General features: G+C 38.4%; 1 protein-coding gene across 1 annotated transcript; it reads left to right on the forward strand.

Moving 5' to 3' along the window:
- Window positions 1-3,993: 3,993 nt before the first annotated feature.
- LOC308400770 (protein NLRC3-like) lies at window positions 3,994-9,327 on the forward strand. Its single transcript, XM_080888731.1, has 8 exons — window positions 3,994-4,037; window positions 4,556-4,622; window positions 4,814-5,033; window positions 5,131-6,916; window positions 7,038-7,211; window positions 7,303-7,476; window positions 7,614-7,660; window positions 8,663-9,327. The coding sequence occupies exons 3-8, from the start codon at window positions 4,814-4,816 to the stop codon at window positions 9,202-9,204; spliced, it is 2,943 nt and encodes a 980-aa protein (XP_080744857.1). The 5' UTR covers window positions 3,994-4,037; window positions 4,556-4,622; the 3' UTR covers window positions 9,205-9,327.
- Window positions 9,328-14,560: the final 5,233 nt, after the last annotated feature.

A 14,560-nucleotide genomic window follows, 5' to 3' on the forward strand; every position in this document is an offset into this window, starting at 1 on the left:
ATAAATTAGTTTAACATTTAAACCTATTTTCGACACATTCCGGCACATAAAATAAAATATTTTTTGTGTTTACACTCACTCTTTCAAATAGATGCAAGTAAAACACAGCAGAAAATAAATAAAGTCAAAGACTCAGCGGTCCTGTTGCTCTATTTTCACCTGTAAAGCAGGACTGCGGTAGGCGGAGGTTTACCGTGTGTGCCGCGGTCAGTTGAAGAATCCACGACTTTCTCTGTGAATTTCCCATTACGTCGTTGCGCACTCGGTGCTTGCTTGGAAGTTTAGGGTTTTTTTTCGCTGTAAAAAGAAGTTTTCTTCCCACGCATGATGGACGCTAATGTTTTTGTCACTTTTTATGGAATCAAACTCAAAGTAAGGTCAGTACTTCCACGCTTTAAACGCTGCACGCTCATACTCTCTCCCACAATCGATATGTGATCCATTGTTGATCTGCACACAGCTGTTGTCACTAACGGCGCACTCGCTTACGTCACTGTCATGAGACATTCTCGCAAAAAAAGTCACGGTTTTAGTAACGCAGTAACGCAGCGTTCCTACGGGAAAGTAACGGTAATCTAATTACCGTTTTTGCAATAGTAATCCCTTACTTTACTCGTTACTTGAAAAAGGTAATCAGATTACAGTAACGCGTTACAAGTAACGCGTTACTGCCCATCTCTGATATTGACACATGAGCTATTTAAGTATATGATGACTTCAAGTGCTTTGACATAACCTGTTAATGCCACGGCCTCTGGTGATGATCTCTTTTGGTAATTTATCATGTTTCTGATTCAGAGAGTTGGATCAGTCATGGTAGTGAAACAGGACAGAATATTCAAAACTTTTTAGGGCTGCAGACTTGTACAATTCTTAAAACAACTGTTATTATAGATTAATATGCTGCACATCATTTATGTAACTGAGCTATCAATATTTTGGAGTTCAAACATTTTACTTGAAATTCAGTAAAACATTAGAACAAAGTAGTGAGACTATAAACTTGTTTAACCAGTCGAGCAGTGTAGGCATGTAAAATCATCAGTACAGTGAACACCTGTATTCAAATTATTAACATCAAAGAGAAAAACAAGGAAGTGAGCTGCAGAATAAAACACATGGAATGTGGACATTTGGTGAGCTTAAATTTATGTTATGTTTCTATTAATAACGTGCAGATGAAACTGATTTCTTATTTCTTTGGGTATGACAACTTTTTCATTAAATTACTATTTCAAGATGTTTCTTTAAATCCTGCTGTGGTTACACACAGTCAACAGTTTCTCTCTGGTTAGTTAAACATTTAACAGAAAAGCTGAAATAGTTAAAACAGAGCATGATTTCTAATGTTAGGAGATCAAAGTGAAATAATGAATAATAAATGAATAAAAGAAAAATGTTTTAGATATAGTATCAAACTCTTCAAGCCTTTAGTGGAAGTGTCAGCCATAAAAGAAAAACAACAGAAAACAGGAACAGGTCATTTGTAAGTCAAACTTTTCGTAAGTCGATGCACCTTTTTCCATCACCTTTTGAGTGAGGCGATGCTGGCTGAAGACGAAGTTCTTGTTGGAGGAGGAGGTGGCAGAGGTTGAAGAAAGCATACGTATGCATGCATACATACGCATGTGTACATGTACATAACATTAAGGAATTTAATGTAATTTTTTTAAATTTTCTGTTTTATCTATCTCATTACGCAGGTATTTGCCGTACCATGGGCAGAAACATTGCCATTAAGTGCCTTCGTAACTTGAATTTTTCGTTAAATGGGGTCTTCATAAGCCGGGGTTCCCCTGTACAATAAAATGAGAAATCTCTTTAGACCTGACTCCTGATAAACAGGATATTGTGAGTTCAATAGTTTCTCCGTATGAGAACAATCCGTATGGAAGTAAGTGGTTTTACTCTGGCTTACCTGAAATCCTGCAATTTGAAGTAATTCAGTCTAGATCTACTCCTGCATCCAGAACAGCTGCCCACACTGCTTTTGGATTCGCCAAGAGTTTTCACAGGGTCTGGCTAGCATAAAAGTGCACAAAAGGCACTGAATAATATGTACAACTAAAGGAAAAGTGCATCTTGCATTATTTTGGTGTATTTGTTAAAGTGCTTAATCAAATAGACAATGAAGTAAAAATATAACACTCCATTTCACACACAGTTCAAGTACTCAAACTGGTTTTAGTATTTTTTTTAAACAATACAGAGTTCACACTGTTGCAGCAGTTACCACGTGTAAAATTAGCATAAGTTTTCCTGCTAACTTATCAATTTTAGTAACTCACCGGAGTTTCCAAGAAACAAACATGCACTGCATCGGGTTGGTCGAGAGCAAAACACATAAAATGCTCTGAAAAGTACATAACTTTAAGTCAGAGATTGTTAAAAGTACATTTTAACACTTATTTTATATTGAAAGCCTTACTGTTTTGCTCTCAGTGTCTTGCTCCGTTTTATCTAGCTTAATGCAGCAGCGTGCTTATGTTGCATTCACTGGACTATGGAAACACAGTGTGTTCAAGGGGTGTCGGAAATAATAACATAAGGTGAAAAAAATATATACTAGGAACCATGTCTATAGTGTTTACCTTTTTCTCTTTTATTAGGTGACTGCAGGTGTTGATGAACATGGAAAGGTATCACACTCAACACTTCACATTAGAATCACTGCTACACGAACAAATACTTAAAATATTTCATACATGCAGTAACTATACAACATCTATCTGGAAGATAATCATCTGTTCTTTCTTATGTTAACAATTTATTTTAACGCAGCACAGTTAACAAACACTAAACGCCGTTATTACATTTCATTTAACACAAACACACTAAACAAAACTGCAGTTGTAATGATAAATTGTTGTACTACAGCGACTCATAGAGATCCAGGTGACATGATAGTGACTGATCCATCTCATCTAAAAGGAGACAAAACTCTGAAAACTGCAAAGACGATATTTACACAGCCAGAAATGTAACAGTTTAAAACTAGACAGACTAAAGAGGACAGAAATCATTCAGTGTGAAGAGCTTCAGACTTTATTGGCTTGATGTTATTCATATATAACACACACACATATATATATATATTAGGGGTGCAACAATACTCGTATCGATATTGAACGTTCGATACAGTCCTTTCGGTTCGGTACGCATATGTATGAACAATACAAAATTTTTAATTTATTTTATCAACTTTCCTTCTGACGATGCTGTCTGTGTTGAACGCTCAGTGGATCTGCGCTCGACAGTGCAGCCTAGGCAGAGTAGTCGAACGCAGATTCACTGAGCGCAGGGCAAGCTAGCGAGACAGAAGTTAAGCTCTCCTTGCGACATGGCAAATTGAACCTCCCCCACCCTCATTCAGATCTGGCATTTGGAATTATTTTGGTTTTCATGTGACGTATGACCCTGAAGGTAAGCGCGTCATGGACTAAAGTAAAACAGTATGTTGGATGTGCCACGCAATGCTCAATTACATTGATGGGAATTAGTATTTTAGCGCAGTTAACTCGTTAACGTGTTGGCCGTCCAGCCCCACGCACGGGGCGATCAGCGGTAGCTCGTTAACGGAGATTTGCCGTGTTGTGGTGTTAAGATCATTTCAACGAGATTAACACTGACAGCACTAGTGGGAACACAACGAATATGACTGCACATTTACTCCGACATCATCCTAGTGCAAAGACAAGTGGAAGCAGACAAAAACAACAAGCACGCATGCTACAAACTTTACCCGAGTCATTTAGACAGCCGTTAGCACATGATTCTCCTTATATATATATATATATATATATATATATATATATATATATATATATATATATATATATATATATATATATATATATATATATATATATATATATATATATATATATATATTGGCCTACCTGGTGTTTTTCCTCATTCCCCAGACCAGACTCTCCCAAACCTCAGTGTGGACTCAGCTCTGTGACTATGAGGAAGAGAAGGAAGTCAGAAGAAGACCGCCCTGACTTTGAAAACAGGAAACTGTCTCCTGATGAGAAGTAAGAGTTAACAAAATGTTAAATGTTCCTTTCATGAGTAATCAGTGAGAAGATATGGTTTACTGCAAGTGTTGCACACTTCTGCCTTAATGGGCTACTCAATATGTAGTTGGATGTTGAGTCCGGATATTTGATTCTTAGACAAAGTTGGACAAACATTGGACATTTTGTTTATTCATGGAACCAGTAAGTTTTACTTTCGGCAGCAACTGCTTTGGTATTACTTACTGTTGACTCCTCCAGCATGAAAGTCTAAAATAAATTAGTTAAAATTACTTTGGAAACTGTTTTTTTTTTTTTAAATTTACTCCTCAAGAGTAATTTACAGTCTTTCTTTAATCTTTCCTTATATTTAATAATACTGTTGTGGTCTCGTACACCAAGGCTCTTAATTTAGTAATCAGTGTAATGAATTTAAAGGAATCAATCTAAATCAATTTAGTAATAAAATATTTGAAGAACAAACATCTTGGATTTTTGTACAAAATAGTTACAGTTTCTTCATGATGTCTCCACAGAGCTGATCAGGAGAGTTCAGATGTTTCAAGTCTTCTGCATCAAACTGATCTGGACTCAGTATTTAAGGTTTGTACATGTACACCAAACTCTGTTTGTAGTTATTTTCATGTTGCACTTTTTAGAGTATCAAAAATATTTAAATGTCTGCCGGCAAAAGCAGTTATTTCATATTTCATTATATTTTTTATTTATCGAGAACTTTTCAAATCAAAGCTTTAAAGTGCTCATGAGTTCAGATTGTGTCATTTATTTTCCAGATGCTGGAGGAAAACATTATCACTTTTGTGAAGAACGAACTAAAGAAGATGCAGAATGATCTGAATCCAGATTATTCAGAGTGTCAGAGGGATGAAGAGGAGGTGTTGGACAGTGAGGAAGAGAAGCAGAGAAGGAGCAGCAGAGAGGCATTTCTGAAACTTGCAGTTAACTTCCTGAGAATAATGAAACAGGAGGAGCTGGCTGACTGTCTGCAGAGCAGTGAGAGGATTTCTCTTCATAAATTCAGTCTTTACAGGAATGAAATTGTCACATTTTCTATAATCATAACACTCATGTTTCTGGTTCTTTCCTGTAGAAAATCCTGATCCACTTTGTGAGAACACATTTAAATGTAACCTAAAGAAGAAGTTCCAGTGTGTCTCTGAGGGGATTGCTAAACCAGGAACCCGAATCACTCTAAATGAGATCTACACAGAGCTCTGCATCACAGAGGGAGGGACCGGAGAGGTCAACACTGAACATGAGGTCAGACAGATTGAAATGTTTTCCTGGAAACCAAACAGACCAGAAACAACAATCAGGTGTGAAGACATCTTTAAAGCTTCGACTGAAAGAGACAAACCAATCAGAACAGTTCTGACCAAAGGAGTGGCTGGCATCGGGAAAACATTCCTGACACAAAAGTTCACTTTGGACTGGACTGAAGACAAGACCAACCAGGACATCCAGTTCATTTTTCCATTCCCATTCAGAGAGCTGAATTCACTGAAGGATAAAAAGTTCAGCTTAGTGGGACTTATTCATCACTTCTTCACTGAAATCAAAGAAGCAGGAATCTGTAACTTTAAAAAGTTCAAAGTTGTGTTCATCTTTGATGGTCTGGATGAATGTCGACTTCCTCTGAACTTCCACATCACTGAGATCCTCACTGATGTTACAGAGTCCACATCAGTGGATGTGCTGCTGACAAACCTCATCAGGGGAAAGTTGCTTCCTTCTGCTCACATCTGGATAACCACACGACCTGCAGCAGCCAACCAGATCCCTGCTGACTATATAGACATGGTTACAGAGATCAGAGGGTTCACTGACCCAAAGAAGGAAGAGTACTTCAGGAAGAGACTTAGAGACAAGGAAGAGGCCAACACCATAATCTCTCACATCAAGACATCACGAAGCCTCCACATCATGTGTCACATCCCAATCTTCTGCTGGATCACTGCTACAGTTCTAGAGAGTGTGTTAAAAACCAAACAGGCTGGAGGAAAGCTGCCCAAGACACTAACTGAGATGTACATTCACTTCCTGGTGGTTCAGACCAAACTGAAGAACATCAAGCATGATGGAGGAGCTGAGACAGATACTCTCTGGAGTCCAAAGAGTAAGAAGATGATTGAAGCACTGGGGAAACTGGCTTTTGAGCAGCTGCAGAAGGGAAACCTGATCTTCTATGAATCAGACCTGACAGAGTGTGACATTAATGTCAGAGAAGCCTCAGTGTACTCAGGAGTGTTAACACAGATTTTTAAAGAGGAGAAAGGGCTGTACCAAGATAGGGTGTTCTGCTTCATTCATCTGAGCATTCAGGAGTTTCTAGCTGCGCTTCATGCCCATCTGACATTCACCAACTCTAATGTCAACCTGCTGGAAGAGGAACAAACAGTCTCAGTGCATGTTTCTGAAAGCCACTTCTACCAGATTGCAGTGAACAAGGCCTTACAGAGTCCAAATGGACACTTGGATTTGTTTCTTCGCTTCCTCCTTGGTCTTTCAATGCCATCCAACCAGGAACTCCTACAAGGCCTACTGACACCAACAGGAAGCAGTTCACAAACAAATCAGAAAATAATCCAGTACACCAAGAATCAGATCAACCAGAATCCCTCTCCAGAGAAAAGCATCAATCTCTTCCACTGTTTAAATGAATTGAATGATGACTCTATAGTGAAGGAGATCCAACGTCGCCTTAATTCAGGAAACCTTTTTATGGTTAATCTTTCCCATGCTCAGTGGTCAGCTCTGGTCTTCATCTTACTGTCATCAGAAAAAAATCTAAATTTTATTGACCTGAAAACATACTCAGCTTCAGCAGAAGCTCTTCTGGGACTGCTGCCAGTGGTCAAAATCTGCAAAAAAGCTCTGTGAGTATGCAACTACCACTAAGCAAGTTAGTGGGAGTTTTCAATCAGTGCTACTTTCAAGAGTTTAGTCAGCTTAAATATTAAAAGGATGTCTTCTATTCTCTCATTAATACATTTCCAGGCTGAGTGGCTGTAACCTCACACAGACAAGTTGTGAAGCTCTGTCCTCAGTTCTCAGTGCTACGTCCTCTAGACTGATAGAGCTGGACATGAGTAACAACAATTTGCAGGATTTAGGAGTGAAGCGACTGTGTGCAGGACTCGGGAGTCCACAATGTGCACTTCAAATTCTCAGGTGAAACCAGAACCAACAAATAACAGTCAAATATATTTAAAAAAGAGTAGTTTTCTCTGCCAGTGTGACATGTGCTGTTTTGTTTTTGCAGGCTGTCTGGCTGTCAGATCACAGAGGAGGGCTGTGCTTCACTGGCTTCGGCTCTGAAGTCAAATCCCTCACACCTGAGAGAGCTGGACCTGAGCTACAATCATCCAGGAGACTCAGGAATAAAGCTGCTGTCTCCTCTACGGGAGGATCCCTGCTGGAGACTGGACACCCTTAGGTAAAGAGTCAAGTTTGTGCAGGAAAAATACCATAATAATGAAAATATATTTTGCTTTTGTGAAGGAAAAAAGTTGAAAACGTCTGGTTTTTTAAGCTAAAAGCATTTGTGCTTTTCTTTGTTTTTACTAATTTCAGAATGGATCCTCATGGAGACCAGTGGATGAAAACGGGTCTAAAGAAATGTAAGTGTGTTTTATGTTTTATGTTTCCTGCTGTCATGTAACAAATTCCTTTATATTTAAATCCAATTTGCTCCACTCCAGCTTATATATTACATGCATCTCGTTCCTTTGTGTCTTGGAAGGTAGAGTTATTTTGCTAACACAATAAAATAATACATAATACTACGACAATAAAAGTACAGCAACATATTAAATATCCACTTTCACATGGCTGTAGCACATCACCCATGAATCAGAAAGTTGGTGGTTTGATCTCTAGCTACTACAATCTGCGTGTCAAAGTATTCTTAGGGATAATACTGAACCACAAGTTGCTCTGTGATGCATCCATCTGAGTGTGACTGTGTACAAACATTAGGAAAAAAACACATCTAGGCATAGAAAAATGTGCTTTATGAATGTGCATAACGGGAATGAGGCATGTTATAAAATGTTTTGAGTTCTCAAAAGAGCAGAAAAGTGCTATTGATGACCCAGCTTGCAACAAAGATACTGTTTGCCCAGTGAGGGGCAGTTCTTGAGTATTTAGAGGTTTTTTGGGGAGACCAACAAAAAATGTGCAGGACATAAGATGAAGGCTATTACAGTTCAATTGATTTTCATGTTTACACCACCTAAAAGGAAATTTGGACCACAAATTTCTAACATAAGAGAAGAAAAAAGTGAAAAGTGCTTATAAAATCACAAGTTATAGTTATTATAGCAATTAAAAAATGCCAGGTATAAGAGAGCACAATGTGATCCCATGTGTTATGAAAGTTTCATAGTGTGTCCTTTGATGTGGATTCAGTAGTGTTCAGGTGTGTAGTTTTATATCTTCATATTTTGTTTGTTTTAGGCTACTTTTCAGTTAAGTATTGTAGAAATTTGTTCATGTCCAGTTAATTCTCCAGTTAATTACATTCCACAATGTGTGTTGACAACAGGCCATTTGCTGTCCTAGTTTTATTTGAGGTTTCATTGTTTATTGCAGTAGTAACAGTGTTTGCCTTGTTCTTTTAGATTTCTGTGGGCTGACAGTGGATGTGAACACAGTCCACCGCAATCTTAAACTGTCTGACAACAATAGGAAGGTGGTGCACATGAAAGAGGACCAGCTCTATCCTGATCATCCTGACAGATTTGATAGTCCTCAGCTGATGTGTACTAACAGTTTGACTGGTCGTTCTTACTGGGAAGTTGAACACAGTGGAGAGGTTCATATTGCCGTGACTTACAAAGAAATAAAAAGGAAAGGAAACAGTGATGACAACAGGTTTGGAAGGACTGATGAATCCTGGTCTCTGTACTGTGATGATACAGATTATTTCGCAATGCACAATTACACATCAACAGCCATCAGTGTTCCCTGCTCATCTGCCCCTCACAAGGTTGCAGTATATGTGGACTGTGATGCTGGCACTGTGTCCTTCTACAAGGTCTTCCCAGATATGCTGTACCACTTCTACACTTTCAACACCACATTCACTGAAGCCATTTACCCTGGGTTTAGAGTTAGGTTTCTTGACTCCCATATCTACATCTGTCCTGACTCAGAAAACTGAACCTCTGCTGCTACTGTAGAGAGAATTCTGATATTGGTAAAACAGTTTTTTTAATTTCATCTTGATGCATGCTCAAATATCCAGGTAAGTAAATCTCCAAAAGTTGATTTTGTTCATCTGGATGTAACGTTTCAGTGGGAGAAATGTTTTGTCACTCATTCAAGTGACTTCTTCAGTCTCAGCTGACTGCAGGTTTCCCCAGTCTTATAAACAGTACAGCTTTAAAAAAAAAAAAAAAAAAAAAAATAAATAAATAAATATATATATATATCTATATCTATACACATATATATATATATATATATATATGTGTATATATATATATATGTGTATAGATATAGATATATATATATATATATATATATATATATATATATATATATATATATATATATAGATATAGATATATAGATATATAGATATATATAGATATATAAACACCCAGCACGCCCCTGCGGGCGGTTTATCCTTCAAGCTCGGGTCCTCTACCAGAGGCCTGGGAGCTTGAGGGTCCTGCGCAGTATCTTAGCTGTTCCCAGGACTGCGCTCTTCTGGACAGAGATCTCCGATGTTGTTCCCGGGATCTGCTGGAGCCACTCGCCTAGCTTGGGAGTCACCGCACCTAGCGCTCCGATTACCACGGGGACCACCGTTACCTTCACCCTCCACATCCTCTCGAGCTCTTCTCTGAGCCCTTGGTATTTCTCCAGCTTCTCGTGTTCCTTCTTCCTGATATTGCTGTCATTCGGAACCGCTACATCGATCACTACGGCCGTCTTCTTCTGTTTGTCTACCACCACTATGTCCGGTTGGTTAGCCACCACCATTTTGTCCGTCTGTATCTCGAAGTCCCACAGGATCTTAGCTCGGTCATTCTCCACCACCCTTGGGGGCATCTCCCATTTTGACCTCGGGACTTCTAGGTTATACTCGGCACAGATGTTCCTGTACACTATGCCGGCCACTTGGATGTATATATATATATATATATATAAACACCCAGCACGCCCCTGCGGGCGGTTTATCCTTCAAGCTCGGGTCCTCCACCAGAGGCCTGGGAGCTTGAGGGTCCTGCGCAGTATCTTAGCTGTTCCCAGGACTGCGCTCTTCTGGACAGAGATCTCCAATGTTATTCCCGGGATCTGCTGGAGCCACTCGCCTAGCTTGGGAGTCACCGCACCTAGTGCTCCAAATATATATATATATTATTGACAAGTAAATAAACAATCACTGGCACCCAAAATACCACTGGTTGTTCCTCTGGCCATTGCAAACCTGTCGGTGGTCTGGATAGCATTTGGAGCTTTGCTAGCAACCCGGCATTTCATCTCCGACAAAGTTATCCCCGAGAGAAGTAAAGCAAGTGTGTAAGTCCATCTCTGAATGTTTGTAAAGCATTCCTGCCTTAAGCTTAACAAACGATATATGGAGCGACTACCTCTTCTTGCTGCTACTTCAATCATGAAACTGCTTAATGATCAGCTGATCGGCTTTTCTGTCGCGAGTCCATCTCTCTGGTTTGTTTTTGGCCCACTTTGCACCAGAAAGAGGAAACCAGTGGATAAACAACAGCAGCACGTTTAAGCTTGATAAGCTGTTGTTAGAATTTATTTAATATTACTTTCTACACCAGGATCTTTTTTTACGTAGCTGACGCTGGTAACTGAGCAGGGGCGGATCTAGCAAAGTTTAGCCAGGGGGGCCGATAGGGCATTAACAGGGAAAAGGGGGCACAAAGACATACTTTTCTTTCTTATTCTCATTTACAATGTCTAGCTTTTAATAAATAATTATCTGACACCCAAAGTTTTAATTTGATGTAAAATGAATAGAAGTCCATTACTGTATATAGTAACTATTAAGTCTAATATATATACCCTAGTAAGCTATAGTACTTTTTCCTTTGGGAAGGTACCATCTGTGCAGTCTGCAATTTTGTTGAAGAAAGATGTTGAATCTATTTAATATTTCTTGAAAAATAATTGATTCCTGTGCATTTTTTTTTCACACTGCATCAAATTAAGGTTGATTACGTCAATTAAGCATCATGAGGTGGAGCGTGAGGGGTGGTTCCCTATTTTTTATTTATTTATCTTTGTTGTTGCTGGGAGTTGGAACCCTATTAGTTAGGTTGCTTAATATTTACGCTAAGTACTCTTTAAAATACCAGAATAGGGAGGATGGTGTAGGTTTAAGTTGCTGAACTATGAAATATTTTTTTTTTGCATACAGGTATAACAGAATAGCTTTAGTGTAGTTGTTGTTTTAAACTTGAGTACGAACTTATACAAAATGCAGCAAGATATTTAAAAAAACAGTTTTGTTGATTAAAAAACACTATATCGGATTCATATCGGTATCGGCAGATATCCAAATTTATGATATCGGTATCGGTATCGGACATAAAAAAGTCGTATCATGCCATCTCTAGTATATATATCGGTATATGTTTTTTACCTGAAAGTGTATGTATGGTATATGTCGACTCTAATTTATCAACTTCCCTGGAAATAAAACATGTTTTCTTTTCCATAGTGTCAGATGTGTTGTAAAGACAGGTTGTTTGTCACATTTAAATCCAAGTTTTCCTGGCAAAAGGCTTAGGCATCAGAGGCACACATCTCTTATATACTGTAGACACTGATAAACAGCCATTTAAAATTGCATAAAAAAATTGAAAAAAACAAAACAACTTTAATTACCAAGAGGATATAAAGATTTTCAGTTATGATGTATAATTAAACAGTTTCCCAGTTTTCGTCAGTGGCTAATTGGGAAAGTCTGGCATGTTAACCACCTTAATACGACTCTGTAGGTCAGAATGCAATAATGAGTCAGTGCGTTAAGTGCCCTCTCAGTCCAAAATAAACGGTTAAAAAAGAAATAAACTACTATGTGTAAATTTGCACACTAGCTTAATATAATATTTAGCTCCACAAAGCACCTTTTTTAGATTTAATCTTTGAATTTAAATGTAAAAACTTTGGAATTATTTCTACAAATATGGTTAACGGTGACTTTTAAATCCTCTTTAAGAGCCTTTTTTTTGTATTAGGTTTTATTTGTCAGGCCCAAATAGTGAAAGACCAGTCACCTTCCACTTCCACAGTCTGTAACTAATCTGAGAAAAAGGCAGATCAATGTTAGGTCACATGTTAAGCCCTCACAGCAGTAAATACGGAACAAAAATTTGTCACGATAAAACAAATGTCCTTTTCATCCACACAAACAGTGAAGTGTAGAAATGTTGATCACACAGATGATTATCTTAAATAAACAACTCAGAAAGTACTGTCATACTGGTTTCTGAGCATGCTGCTGTCCCGATTCGTGATGTTGAGAGCCAAAACAAAATACCAGAGGCCCAGGAGGATGCAATCAAACAGATGAGTTTATTGAACACACACGCGTGGGAAGATGCACACTGCAAAACATCAGATGTAGATCTCCCCCCAAAAATACACTTCAGATTGCTTTTATAACGTCAGGATTGGTTAACGCCCCTTCTCGCGTTGTATTGTATTGTATTGTATTGTATTTTAAGCACATCGTTTGCATGTTTTATAGACAATGAGCAATCTTAAGAGATAAATGTAGACACTGAAGTTCCCCTCTCTAGCATCTTCTCCAAATATGGCGATGGATTCAGGCTCTGACGTTTGCCATGGACTGGTCCTCCTAAGCAAACTCAGATGCAACAATAAGCTGGATACATTCAGGCCTTCACTCAAGCCTGTTTCTAGATTATATGGATTATATGTGTTTTGTAGGCGTGTATGCAGTTTTAACCTTCTACAGCTCCAAGTCAGTTACACAATAGATTGTCCAGACATCGCGCCGAACAAAGCTTACAACCTCCAATTAATTGACCGAGCTCCAACTCTTTAATAAGCACAAAATGCAATGTGTATAAAATGGTCTTAGCTGTACCTGTAATAAAAAGGTTAATGTAATACCAACAGCTTCAATGAATGTTTTACTGCAATGATGATTAATTTGATTAATGCAATGAAAATAATGATGAGTATGAGTAGCAGTAAAATATTTCCCTTTTTCCACACTGCCATCATGTGTACATTGGATGCTGCTGTCAGTTGTTTATTGTGTAGATCCTGAAGGAACTAAAAGTTTACTGACATTTCCATTAATGCACGACAAAATGAGAGGGAACACGGATGTGTGCAGAGCGCTGGTTGGAAGTGACCTTGAAGTGATAGTTTCTGGTTTGCAGGAATCTTCATTATCTCAACGTCAGTTCTGACTCATCTGATGTCACTGTCACACTCGCTGCAGAGGTGAGAAAGGAAAGAAGAGCTCCAGTTAACGAAAACTCCTCTTTGTGATTGTTTTGTTCAGATTAAGTTACCTTTCTAATAATTTAAATGTAGAAACTCATCACAGATCCAGAAAAACATGAATATCTTCACCCTGTGTGAGCTCACAGTTTCCTCCTGAAGTCTAAATGTGTACTTCAGAATTATTTCGGGGGGGGGGGGGATTTCTAATGTTGAATATTTGTATACATCTGTATACATCTCTCAGTTAACTCTCAATGTATTTGAGCTGCAGATTCTTTAAACAGCTTCTGGTTCCATCAACACTTCATTAGTCTGTGTTCACCTAAATGCACCTTCTAAAACTAAATACCTGCTGAAGACTCTCATGTTGACACAACCCAAACTGCAGCTTGTTTACTGATGATTTATGGACTCAAGTAAACAATACAGTGTTTCCTTTAGAGTTAGCAACCACAGATTTTATTCAAACAAATGTTGATCGAAAAATGTAGTAAAACATTTGATGATCCTGACTGTGAGCGTGTTATTCAGGCAGTGGGAAGCTGCAGATTATTCACAGCTGATGAAAACCAATTTTACTGCAGCATTTGAAACATTACAGAACAACGACACTCTGATAGTCCCTGGACAAAGGTGTAAACACACTAATAATGAAAGCAACAGCAGAAATGACGTGAGCCCAGAGAGAGATGGAGATAAGACTGCCAGACACGCAGCGTAAAAACCAACATCACTCAGACTGCAGGTGCTGTAACAGCAGAGAGTCGTCTGCAGCGCTGAAACTCACCCAGAAAAACAAACAGGTATTTTGTTTCAATAATGTTTCACTGTTTTCTGATTTTATAGCTACTTTAACCCTTTTTAACCTGGTGAACATTTATAAATGCATAAAAATAAGATGAAACAGCAAAGGGATAAAATAATAAATCTATCTGATGGAGAAATCACTCATCTTTGGAAAAGAGAGTTTATTACAGAGAAATGGCTCTTTCCAAAATAAAAGCTATACTAAACGCTTCTTCTGGTCTCTCAGCAGCATATTAAACATATCAGGTGCC

The sequence above is a fragment of the Rhamphochromis sp. 'chilingali' genome (assembly GCF_963969265.1).
Source record: "Rhamphochromis sp. 'chilingali' genome assembly, chromosome: 1".
NCBI lineage: Eukaryota > Metazoa > Chordata > Actinopteri > Cichliformes > Cichlidae > Rhamphochromis > Rhamphochromis sp. 'chilingali'.